Raw genomic sequence first — 13,557 nt, forward strand, 5'->3', positions numbered from 1 at the left:
ATAAATTAGCCATGTGCTTGATTCAGACTTTGTATGGTTATTAAGTTCTTGCAGGCTTGTCTGGGAATTGTTTTGGTTTGATCTGAGGAAATAAGGCTTTTTTTTTTTTTTAAGTCTTTCTGTAAATTAGTAATGTAAATGCACAGCAGTGACAGCAGATAGCACTGTCAATATTGTCTCTGCAATATCAGTTTCCTTTTGGAAGAAATCTAGCCTTTTAATTTCATTTATGGAAGTAGCCATAATAAGTCTATGGCCAAATTAGTGTCAGGTAATTTTTTGTTTGTCTTTAGCAAAGCAGAAAACAAACTAGGCTTTACATTTGGCAGCACAAATAATGGTGTTTTAATTTAGGATTGTAAATTAAAACAGCAAAACTGATTTACAGTAAATAAAAAGTGAAATGTTACATTCCTCAAAGGGATAACGGCGTGCCTTCCTGTGGGCCTTGTATCATTTGCACTCCATTGGAATTGTACAAGTTTAGCCGTAAAAAAAGTAAGAAAGAATATTTATTCTCCCAAGAGTGTTTTCAAACCTGTCCTTTAAATATGGATTCATGCAATTGTCAAAGTAAACATTAGAAACAGGAACAGAGTATGTCACAAAAATCATTTATACAGGGTTTTTTTGCAAGTATACATTATGTATCCAATACAACATATCTTAGGGTGTGACAAGATACATGAGACATGCTGAATTTTATGTCCAAACTACTACTTCATGGAATTGAATGGAATTAGAGATGCCTGTACACTTAAAGATGTGCGTATTTTCTTTCCAAGTTTAAGCCCCAGTGGTTTTAGAAGGACTCTGTAGCAAACAGACTAAAGGAACTAATTGGAAAAAAGTGGCCCCTCGAACCAAGAGGCAGTGACAGCTCTGATCACTAATGAGCCCGTAGGCTGCAAGCATCTCATTCTGCCTAGCAGGAACGAGTAAAGCGTTGGTGTTCAACCTTGAAATAGACCTGATCGACCCAAACGAGAACAGAACTGTCTAAGTCTCTGCCTGTTGTTCTGAATTCTCATATGAGGAATACATGAGAGTAATTCCTAGCCAAAATTGGAATGAAGTGATGGAAACCCAATGAGAAAATTGGAGAGAGTAAAATATGTCAGAAATGGCATCTATTAGAGATTCATCTCCTGCGTGACGGTTCTCATCCAGTTTCTAGAACACAAGCAGTTGGACAACTGTCTAAACTTTGGCATTTACTGAAACAATTTTTGAAGTTTTACCACTGTGAATTGAATTACTTTTGTAAACTTAAATATGTGTGAGATTAGTTACTAGCTACAGTTAACAATTCATAAAAGTTAAGACACTAAAAAAACTAAAATGCAAAATACGTTGTAACACTTCTCTAGTATAAGTTCATGAGTTTTACCGAATCCATTATGACCAAGTATGATGGGTATTCATGAATGAAAAATCATTAACGTAAATTTAAACTATTAAATAAGGTCAAATATTTGAGAGCTTTGTAGAAATCACTTGCAGTCTAAGTTATTCAGTATCTGTTGCATGGATTTTTACATGAGGTTCTAAAGCCAAGGCGCTTAGCAGCACTGAAATACAATGACCTACTCACATATTTAGAGAGGCATTATCAAGTACCATAGCTGCTGCGATGATGGACATGGTTTCTGTAAATAGAAGCAGTTTTAGCCTGTCATTATTTGTGTTGGTTCCGTAACATGCTGAAGCATTAGAACATCTGGCTTTTTTTTCAACAAGGTATAGCTAGTCCATAGGAATACTGAATTGAGTAAGAGGATTTTGATTATCAAGGCTGGTTTTTAACTTCGTTATCAGTGAAAGTTACAACTCTGTAGATAAAGAAATCTATGACATAAGTAACATAAAAAATACGGAGCACAGATTGTTTTAATCACAGAAGTGTTCAACTTGTTTCAACAGATAAGGAAAAACAGGGATTTTTGAATCTCTCTTTTATAGCACATTGTTATAATACTTTACATATACACTGTACAATAATTCTTTTGTATCAGAAAACTTTCATACAGAAAAAAATAGTTCTATAAAACATTCTGTAGTTCATCAGAAAGATTTGGAATAAAACATGGGGTGCTCTTAATGTGTAGGTTAGCAGAAATAGGAGACAAAATTCTGGCAATTCTTTTGTTCTTGTACATTCATATTGGTAAAAGGGAAGCTTGTTATGCCTCAGGACACAGAGGAGCATTCTCAGCTGGAGCCTCTCTGTACAAAGCATAGTGTTATGGAGTAGCTACCTCCAGGAGACTTGTTCCTCGTCTTGCGTGAGTGCCAATTCCACAGACTCCTACTTTAGCTGTACAGGACAATTTGTTTTTGTTTCTAAGCAACAGATACATTAGAGGATGGCAGTTCAAAGCTGTGAGCGTGCAGCGTTTGATGGAATTAGACTCTGAGGCGTTTTAGGAAGTGATCGTTTTAAGGTTCGCTGATATCAATAAACTCTTTCTCTGGGGGAGGACCACCTCGGTACCAGCTGCAAGTGCCATCGCTTCTCTTGATACAGGCGTAGTGCTTGGCTTGGTGCCCGTATAGCTTTCTTTCTATCAGCCAGTCTGTCCAGAGGCACTCATTTGGTGTAGTGATGGAACAGGGCACCATGTAGCAGGTAGTAATCTAAATGTGAAATAGTACATTAGTTCAGTATATCGCGGGTTTCTTTAAAACAGTAGTTATTCTCAAGTAATGTTAAATATATGGTGTATAAGAGAACAGTTCCCACCAGTGGAAGCCGCTAGTGCCCATGAGGTGGGCTCCACTGTTAGCCAGCGGTTTGTTCTATACTTACTTTGCAGCCGCAGCCCATTTGATATCTCTGATTAAGACTCTTCTTTTGAGACAAGGATAAATCATCCCATGGTTCAATGTAGTTGCATAAATGGATGAGGACTTTACCATCGCTTAAAATTTGTCCTACAGCATGGAAAATAAGAAACATAAGGCAAGCAAATAGACCTGTTGTCTAAATACTGAAGTAAATTGCAAGAATACCTAAGTTCTCAACTAATTGCACCAAATTAGTCTTATTTCACACTTTTTTCAATGAACGTAATTATAACTGAGAGAACTATTCTGCTGATTGCATTCTGAATAAATGTAAATGAATTAAGAAGGGTATTTTTTAAAAGATTCTGAGAATCTGCCAGGAAGGGAGGGATGTGAATGCCGGTAGTATGTTAAACTAGATTTCAGGACAGTATAGAAAAATCTATAATTACTTAGAACCCCAAATATGCATACGCGTAGGCGTGCATTGTCTCATTAAGCAGATTTGCATTCCTGGGAAAATCAGTGCTGTTGATTTTAAACAAGTAATAATAGCATACATCCTGTTTACTAATTACATAGTTACTGACCTTGGCTTCCTTTGAAACTGCTTTAAGATTGTTGAAGGATGGAAAACGTGTAAGATCACAGCTTTAGATAATTCGTACATTTCATTGTATTTGTATTATTTAGTACATAAATACATTATTTTTTAAGAAGGGCTGGCATATTTTTGCAAAGTCAATCTAAGCAGTTACTTCTGGTTTTATAGGTACATTACTTTTGTTACATTTTACCTGTCAAAAGATACTGTTTTTTGTTGTTAGCTTCTAGTTTCACTCCACAGAGTGACGAATCAAAAGGGGTATAGACATACTGGACATCCTTGAGCTTTTCAAATCCTTTAAACATCTGAAAATTATCAGAAACAGAAAGTCAGTAGTAGAAAACAAACATGAAAAAACAGTTTCAAACAACAGCTGAAAGGAGTACGTGGTGTATCTCTTTAAAAAAGGCTCTGAAGTCTGAACTTACGTGAGAAAATACTAACAATTAGACCTATTCTCTACACTAAATGAAATGTGTCCATTATCTCTATTTTTTTTTTTTAAATTATAGATGTTTAAATGTGCTTTTTCAGTGTTTTTAATGGATCTTTGAAGCTGTCTCTTCAATTTATGTTCTACTGGCATCTTCCATTTAAGAAGTAGTGCAGAGAGAGCATCGATCTTAAACAAGGTGCTGCAGTGTTGTAAGACACGAAAGTTTCTCGGTGTATTAATATGGGAAATTTTATGTTGAGCAGTGTAATGGTGTGTATCTTCAAGGGCATGAAACATGCAAAGAAACAGAGCATTGCTCTGATATTTGGTCATTAAAGCAAGCTGGTTTTCCACATCCAGAATTTTGCCCCATGCAACCTTCTTGAATAACTGTTGGAAAATGGGATCCAGCTCTTAGAATTTATAGCCTGCAGCACCGAAATGGGGAGGTTTGGAATCAAAGCCTGTGCAGCGTTCGGATTGGCTGCTCCTTAACCAGCATTTCCAACTAAGAAAATAATTCTTGAATAAGCCATTAATAGATCAAAACAAAATTTAGTTGTGTCTGAATGTGAGAAGGAGCCGTAAGACGCTAATCAAGCTCAGAACGCCTGTCATCACCTCCGATGACATAACTGAGACCCCAGCGCTTCAGGGGCCCCGCGCAGTGACATCATGCTGTGTGTTGACAGCTGGGGACAATGGCAAGGCTCACGGCTCCCGCGGGCGGGCTCTCCCCCATGCAGCTGGCGTCACTGGAAAATGTGCTTGTGTTACTCAAGTTCTCTCAGGAGATTTAAATACTACAGGGCACCAAAAAATACTCTAATAGGTTGATTTTTCTGAAGCCTTATTTATGGAATAAAAAGAGCCAAAGTTGTTGTCATTGGGCTTCTGATCCAAAAATATCAGATGTGAATTTGAAATACTTAGTAGAAAAAACAAACATACGAAATGGAAAAACAAATGGTTATCCTGTACAAAGCAGCAGGGAAAATAATAGAAAGCATATATAATGATGATGAAGATGTGTCCAATTTTGTTAGTTAAAAGTAGTCTGGTATGTCAGCCCAGTATAAAAGTTCTTGGAAAGATGGACAAAGGAGGGAGCAGGAGCAGGCTGACCAGGAGTGGGCTGCACGGGTGTTGCGAGAGTCGCCCTGATGGCTACTGCAAAACTTAGTTGTGCCAGCCACAGCCCTCCGCATTGCTCCTAAGGCCATGCAATTCCTGCCAGGGGAATCTCCTGCTTCTGCTATGCTTAAATCTGCCTTATTCGGGGTGAGGGTACCAGACACAGATGTCTAATACATAGTGACAGCATGAACCATGCAAGTATCCTCTGATTTGCGTTCTCTCCACATTCAGAAACCTTTGATTGGGCTAAAATTTGTAGTAGGGTACAACTTTTCTTTTAATATCTCATCACTTGATCTAAATTAACTTGAGGCATGATGCAGACAACATGAATTGATTTAGCTATTAAAGAAAAGGTAAATATTCATGACAACTTATACTGGCGATCTAGTTAATATTTAAATGGGTTTGGTGTTTGTTTTGTTGCAGTTTTTTTGGTTGCTTGGTTGAGGTTTTTTTTTCAATTACAGTCTGACCTATCTTGGGTTTTGACCTAGATATTTGTTAAAGCATTTCTTAAGATTCTAAATCCTCTGTTTATCTCAGTAAATCATATTTGATCTTCTCAATAGTATTCTATTGAGTGGCCTTGGGCAACCTGGTCTAGTGGGAGGTGTTCCTGTCTATGGCAGGGGGTTGGAACTCGATGATCTTCAAGGTCCTTTCCAACCTAAACCATTCTATGATTCTATGATTATCTCCTAAAGGTGTGGATACTTTCTCTGTGAAGGGATAGGAAGGGTTGATTCGATCCTGCACTGCGGTATGGTTCATTTACATTGGAGGTTCGGGTAGGACTATTGAGGTAGGAAAAAAAGGTGAGGAATTGGAAGAAGAGAGATGTGACCCAGGTGCTAAAGTCTGTATTGACACTGTCCCTGTCCTTCTGAGGCACATAACCGACACCAGTACATGGCTATTACTTTAAGATTTGAGAACACTTTTTTTTAAGACTATCTGTATTACTTTCAGTGTCTCAGGCATGTTGCTGTTTTAGTAATTACATTCTTCTATCTTCTTTATTCTCTACGCCTTTTCAACTATATCGTGCCTTATTTTCTTAGCTTCATATAGTGATTAATATCTAGCTTTAAAACTGCATGCATCATTGTATAATGTAGATACCATTGTGTTTATCTTAAATACCTCCTTGTATTCCCGCTGGGAGGGGAACCCATCTTCTCACAAAAGAAGTCTGATTCTTTCAGTGGTTTTCCATCCATGCTGCTTGTGTGGAAAACACTTAGCCACTTTCCTTATACTAGTTTAATTTGGTAAAATGTGTAGATTTCATGTATAACAGTAGTATCTTGCACCTTACTTCACTACTCTGATAATATAGAACAGTGTCATGAAAGCTAATGGCACTGCTTTAATATTTAGCTGTCTCCTCACAGTAAGTATGATGACCAAGTCAATAACAATAATATTATGAAGACAAATATTCAATTGGATATAAATCACATATTTTCTTATCTCTAGTATAATGCTGTAAATATTGCAATAAAAGAAAATAACAGTAATTGAAAAAAATGTATGGCTTCTTAACGTGCAAACCAATATATATAAAATGAATAAAGCCCATCATTATCCTTTTTTTTATTTCTGAAAATGAATAACAAAATCATACTTAATATTTCTGTACAAAAATACCGATGTTTTAATGCTAAGCCTAATGCACTGGATTTAAAATAACAGAAATATAATTTTTGTAACAGAGAATAATATAAAAGAGAGACAGAAGCATTTTGCTAAATTTACAGTTGCAGTAAAATGTAACCTCTACAGGTTCTGTGTTTCTTTTCTAAGAGGGCAGAAGAATTGCTGAGGGAAGTGCAAATATGTGTGTGGCTTAAAAAGTATTCACCAAAACAAATACTGATTTGATAATTGTGTTTTGGCTTGATCGATTTTACAGCTCAAGAGAGAGGATTAGAGAGTCTGTTCTTGCTTTCTATGTTATATAAAGCGAATTCTTAGCATATCCCCCCAGTCCTGTAATTGTTTATGTGCAGGGTTAGCCAGAAACGTGTGGTCATTGCCATCGGCCATTAAAAGGACTGTTCAGTTTATCATAACTGAAGGTAATCAAATTTATAATATGGGTCCGTAAGCACTCACGAGAAGAAAGACTGTAATAGTGAAAGAGAATATTCTACAATTTGACATACGCTGTTGATTTGGATTTTTTAAAATGTTATCATCTGAGGGAAAAGGTAAGAAATAGTGTTATCAATTTATTGCTTGGGTCAACCAAATTATCAGTTATTCAGGAAACTGAGATACACAAATGAGATCACTGATTGACAAGGGTCAGGTTGAAGATCTCTGACAAGCTCTTTCTGTGATGTTATTAGTCCGTCTCCATTGAGGTGGCCAAAACTAGCTGATAGTATAAATTATATTATTTTAGTAGATTATTTTACACTTACCAAATACGTACAAGCATGAGCTATTTAAAATTCCTTACTCTTTAATTTTGTAATTTGCTGCGGGCTTTACAGTGTTATCCATAACACTTCACCATTACACTTCTGTTAATTAAAAAGTGACTAGTTCTCAGGAATTTTTCCGTATACCCAGTCCTGTTTAATTTTTACCTGTATGCCTCCTCTGCATTATATGCTTAGAGTATAACGGGTGACATCGCTCTTTGCCAGTTCCTGTGTGATTTACCAGGCAGAGGCAAAGTTGCCTGTATGGATTTATTGCCGTGCCGCGCTGAGTTTACTGGCCATCCCGCAACAGGTTTGCAGTTTTCAGAAGCTCCTGTTCGCTCGCCCACCCTGTGTTGCAGAGATTTCAGACGGAAGTCCTTCTGTTGGGTTTGTTGGAGACGCTGAGCCGGGTCCCGAGGCAGCTGAGCAGCCGCGTGCCTCAGCTCCTACCTCTGCTCAGCTCTCTTCTGGCCAGGAGTAAGAACCTGGAGGGTGGGACTGTTATGACGCACTTGTCTTTAGGCTAAGCTTGTAGGTAATGATATAGAGCATCCTTTATTAGCCCTAGCTGACTTGCCTTCTGAAGCTGAGGGGAATGAAAGAAAGATCTCTTACTGATGCCTGAGTTTTGAATAGGCCTCCACTTATGTAAGTTTGGGAGAAACTCCAAAGCAGCTCCAATATATGAATGTACTTCAGGGATTTCAGTGTGCTGTTACCAGAGAACGGGATCATAGCCTGAAAATAATCATACAGACTAGACTTCTCGTTCTTCATTTTTGTGCTGAGGTGTAAAATGATTTGCGTTTCTATGAGGTTACCAAAGTGTTGGAGGGTAGCAACAGAAAATTAGAGTGCTAATGGGAGAAAAGAGAATTGCTCTGATATTTATACACTTGTTTCTGGAAAGAAACATTTGAAAATATCCTTAATAGTTTAAGACAACAGAAAGTGGCAGGTGGTGGAGAGTTTGGGGGTTTGTTTTACCAAGGTAAAAAGAATTGGCTTCTTGAAATCGCTATAAAACCTTAACAGAAGTCACGTGTGATAACCATCCGTGGCAATATTTTGAGATATTCGTTTACCATAGATTTTTCTTAGTAAAGCTCCTGTGAGGGGATCTACTGATACAATTTGAAGGATTGTATTATTTTTTTTGAAGCATGTAGCCATTCATAATGGTCTACTTATGTGTTCCCAGTAAATGTAATCATACAAATCAATACAAACAATAAAAAATAATATTCTGTGAAAAATGAGAGATAAAACCACCTAGAAAACTTCAAACAAACAAACCAAACCAACAAAAAACCCCACCAATGCACACTGACACATTTTAATTGAAAGAGACTGCCTATCTTCTGGGTATTCCAGAAACAGGTAGGTCATGAGCTTTTTTACATCAGTGAGAGTTTGATGGTGACTTGAACAGGATCAAGAAACATCCGCTTAAAGTCCATTAATGACTGTGTCTCCTTATTGGAGCTGAACAAATAATGGAAAAATCCTCCGAGATTCTGAATAACTATATTTTTGGGTGTTCCTAGTTTGTGTTTGCTTTCCTACCAACATTCATACAAATGGATTTTTGTTTATATGAGTATCGGGGAAGGTCTCCTGTTTATTCAAACACCTCTATTCGGGTATGAACAAAGGTCCTTGCTGTTTCAGCTGGAAATGCTTTCCTCTGTTTATAAAGTTTGCATCATCCAGTCAGAGAGTTGCAATACCATAATGCAACACAGGTCATCCAGTATCCAGCAAACCCAGCAAACGTCTGGAATCCCATTTGCAGATTGAAGTATGTTTTCATAAAGTCTTTATAAAGCAATTGTGAATAACAAAACTTTTCATCAAAATATAGTTATTTAGCAAGCAACTCATGAATGTCAGAACAGCTTGCTTGTCCTTTTTTTTTTTGTTTTCCCCTTTTGTTTTATCGCTACTTTGATTCCTTCTGTGTAGTTCACCTGTGTCTAACCATGGAAGCATCGTGAGCCTTTTCCAGCTTAAAGCATTTAGGGCTAAATTGTAGTCATATACATAGGTTATCAGCATTGAACTTCAAAATAGCTAAGTGATTCCATGTACCTTTATTTGTTTGATTTCATACCGGATCATTTTGTGGGTATCAAGAGGATCATCACTGGCAGGAACCACCTTTTCGCTGGATATTTTTGCTCGAATAACTGTAATAGAGAAAAAGATTTAAATGCAAATAAGCATATGCCTAATTTTACAAGCAAGAACAAAAATTATATTAATAAATTTTAGCGTCGTTTTTACACTTTAGCTAGAAGTAGATTTTAAGGTTTGTTACTATAAGAACACTAGATTGAGTTAGCTCCTGAAAATAAAAATAATTGGGCTGCCTATGTTATAAATCTGAATTTCCATGAATCTGGAAATCTGAATTAAGTTACTACTCAGTTTTGACAAAAACTGTCTATCAAAATCTTTAAAAGACTTGAATCCCATAAAAATTTTATGAAACACCCATCGTTATAATCAGTGAGCAAAGGAAAGGGACACTTCTGTTGATGACAGAAGAATTGTTCATCAATTAAATAACTTGAAGTTAACACTCTGAAAGACTGTGCCAGACAAGATTAAAGCATCAATTTTATGCATGAAATCAGAAGACAAGAAGAGAACAGGCTTCCATTCACTTTCTTCTGAGACTACAGATTTTAGCATTTTTCTTAACAAGTCATTAGTTGTGTTAACCTGTACAAATTAATTACTCTCTCTTTTGATGCATTTTATTGATTTCCTATTCTTTGAGCAAGGAAAGTATGAGATTTTATGAAGGAAGAAATGGTTTCTTTTCCTTTCTGCTTGTGTGAGGCATCTCTTGTATATGCTGTTTAAAATATAGCAGGACCGTTAGGCACAGAGAATAATGGGGCTCTAAGAATATGGTATATGGCTGAAATTTCTCTGAGGACTTCTATCACCCAAAAGTATTGAGAGTCCTGGTTTTGCTCAGTTCTGGATCACTATTACAGCTCCTCTGCAGATGTCGTGCTCGTTAGAACAAGCAGTCTGTATCTGCTTAGAGAGATACTGGTAAAGGCCGTAGCAATCATCAGTCGAACCCCGCTTCAACTGTAAGTGCCATTCACAGTTGGGCAGAGATGGATCTGTGCAAGGACGTCTGCATCTGCAGCTGTGATCGAGACCAGAAAATATTCCTCGGTATGAGGGTAACTCTCAGACACCTTCTTTTTTATTTTGTTTTTATTTTTCATGATGAAAGGAACCATTCTATCAAAATTTGTATGAAACAGGCATGATGTTTCAAAGAAGAAGTTAGGTTAGAAGGAGCCTCTGGATGTCTAGTCCGACCTCTTGCTCACTTGAATCGGGATGCTCAGGGCTGTGTCCAGCTGAGTTTTTAGTATCTCTGAGGAGGGAGATTCTGCAGCCTCCCTCAGCCCCTCTTCCAGGGTTTGACCACTCTGACAATGAAATCCTCATACTTCATGTTCACTGAAAAAAATACCAAGCTGATGGAGAGGAAGAACTTTTGGCATCAAAATCATGCTTTTCCCAAAAAAGCATTTCTTTGATAGACTAACCTCTAAACATCACATCTAAAGAAAAGGAATAAAAAACCCAGATCATAATTCTTCTTGCAGCCAAATAGAGGTCAGACCCATCTAGTAATGGGCAATTCTCATTTCCTCACTTATTAGCAGAGCAAACTAGATGTAATGATCAACGTGATGCAGATGCCTTCAGCTTCAAAGCTTGAGTCCTCTATCTTTCAGCACAATGCTCCCTCCTCCCAAGCCATTTCAACTCTTTTAGAGGAGCGTTGTAGACTTATGGGTTGGGTTGGAAGGAAAGTTCTTTTAAGTGTGGGCAGCAAATTCCTCATTTCAAATGGTAAGCGGCAGCATCTCTTTAATCATCTACAGATGTGTTATATTCCCACAAATTAACAGTGCTTATTAGGGGCTTTGATCTAATTCCAGATAAAAAGTGTAGATTGCGTGTACTATACTGCTGGAAAGGTCAAGTTAGAATCATGTTGTTTTGTTTCGCGTTGCTTTCCTTTGCACCATTACTTCCTAAAAAAAGGTTTTCTCGTTAAAGAGTTCATTCAATATAGGAGGTAAGGGGGAGACAACTGGTAGGAGCTAGTTCCATTATTTTCTTAATGCCATAACATGGTTTATACTCAATGCAAACACTTGTAGGATAATTAAAACTACTTTTCCCCTCGTGTTTAATGTTGAAACATTACTCATTTTCATATTTTTATTAAGTTCTGCGTGTTAGCGTCCAAGGGAACGTTACAGATGATCAATGATAGCTCCAAGGGTCTCCATGGAGTTACGCAAGGCGGAAAGTATAACCTTTTGGGGTTTCTCAGTAAGAGATCTTTTTCTGGGTGTGTAGGAGAAAATGAGAACTATTTTTATATTGTGTGTGTTTCATTCATTCATTTGTTTAAGAGAAAGCTTCCAGGTGGCAAAGGAAGACCAAACTGAGATGATTTTTTTTTATGACAAGAAAGTTTGACTGTTACGGGATGTCTAAATCTGTAGTTATTTGGGGTTTACTTTTTTCTTCTCCTGAAACCAGATTCAAATACACACAGATCTTACGGGGCCTTTAAATCCTTCTTGTTTTTCTTTTTTCTGTGCTTTAACATTTTTTTTTCACTTGGGTCGTCTAGCTGTCTCCTAAAACCTCTTATTCATGTGGCTGCTTCTGTTTTTAACCACAAGCACTTCCTGATTTAGCATTCCTGGGCCCAGGCATCTCCCTCTCCACTCGTGGTTCAGATGCGGGTTATAACTTAGGATTCCTCCTACTCTGCACTTCTTTTCAATAAATGGTTTCAAGTGTACCATGGCTGGCTTGGCTTCTCTGTTGGACCGACAACAACCTCGGGTTGTTTAGTGTAATAATGTCATTTTATCTGTCAGACAGTTATTGGTTCCTTATGGGGAATTTGCATATGTGAAATGCATATGCATAGCCTTCGCATTCTAATGCCAATAATTCAGTCTGCCTCAAATTCATTCTGTGTTACAAATACATACTGTTTCTCAAAAGACATTCACTCTAACATTTCAGTAGTAGGATGTGGCATTTCTGCAGAACTCATATTTTGTAACTCGTGGTACTTTTACAAAATTTAAACTTTTACCCCCACTTTGTAGCTGCAGGTTGTCTCAGGTAACTGAAGGGAGGGGAAGTTAATGTGATCAGGGCCATGCAGGGGTCAGTGGAGCCGCAGCACAGAAATCGTACTGGCAGGTACTGGCTCCCATGATCGTGCCGAGTCCATAGTGTCAAGCTGCCGTCCCTCTGAGCCACTGCTGCTTTGATTACTGGTGTCACAGCGTATTGCAGTTATGGGGGACAATGTTCTATTTAGTAAATTAGCTTGACTATTGGACATTCATTGCTAGAAATGCGTTAAGAATATTTTTATTCCTTCTTTACTGAATAATAATAAACATCTCCCAACTATTTCCCCATTAACAAGAGGTAATTTTGACCTGGGTAAAGGACAGAGTCTACTTGGTGTAACATTGGATATATTTGTGTTTATAAAGTCAGGAGAAAAGTGTTGGCTTTTGTACAACACATAAGTGTTTATATACAATAAGGGTAGAAAGTTAGGCATTAACTGCATCTTTCCCAAACCTGGGTGATTTCCCTCCGAAATTAGCTACGCTAATTATTTATCTGTAAATAAACTGTACCACGACCTCGTGTATTAGAGATTTTTATGATCATGAGAAACTACTTATACTAGGGGCTTTTTTAAAAAAGAAACTTACTGCCATTAGATTAATTTTAGCACACTACAGTGACATATGCAATGAAATACAACTTTTTCACAGAAGAGGGGAGACAAAGAATCAAGCAGCACGCTGAAGGCCCCATGCCAAGTCGTACGTGTAGATGGAATCAGAATAAAGTGAATCCTTGTGCTTTGGCCACTGAAATTCATGTTCCCTAAAAGTAGGATCTTTTTAGACTGAGTTATTTCTAAGGCATTAACAAAGGGAGAACTGTTTAGTGAAGAATTACTCTCATTGTTACAAGTTAGTATTATTAAATAATATATATTTTTTATGGTACTATTTCGTATAGTATTATTGTACTTATACAAGTTTGATGATGAT

At 37.3% G+C, this 13,557-nt stretch overlaps 2 protein-coding genes across 2 annotated transcripts in view; one reads left to right on the forward strand and one right to left on the reverse strand.

Moving 5' to 3' along the window:
• The window catches only part of SYN2 (synapsin II), a gene marked incomplete at both ends in the record, with an annotated part of 194,440 nt that overhangs the window by 99,969 nt on the left and 80,914 nt on the right, over nucleotides 1-13,557 (forward strand). The gene's annotated exons all lie outside the window — the stretch shown is intronic.
• The window catches only part of TIMP4 (TIMP metallopeptidase inhibitor 4), a 28,501-nt gene continuing 15,265 nt past the window's right edge, over nucleotides 322-13,557 (reverse strand). Inside the window, exons 2-5 of the mRNA XM_082487584.1 lie at nucleotides 9,497-9,594; nucleotides 3,585-3,699; nucleotides 2,810-2,934; nucleotides 322-2,637 (exon numbers count right to left, since the gene is read on the reverse strand). Coding sequence (XP_082343710.1) covers nucleotides 2,440-2,637; nucleotides 2,810-2,934; nucleotides 3,585-3,699; nucleotides 9,497-9,594 — 536 coding nt within the window. The 3' untranslated portion in view covers nucleotides 322-2,439. The remainder of the gene's footprint in view (nucleotides 2,638-2,809; nucleotides 2,935-3,584; nucleotides 3,700-9,496; nucleotides 9,595-13,557) is intronic.

Source organism: Vanellus vanellus, assembly GCF_965231255.1.
Source record: "Vanellus vanellus genome assembly, chromosome: 9".
In the NCBI taxonomy this organism is placed as follows: domain Eukaryota; kingdom Metazoa; phylum Chordata; class Aves; order Charadriiformes; family Charadriidae; genus Vanellus; species Vanellus vanellus.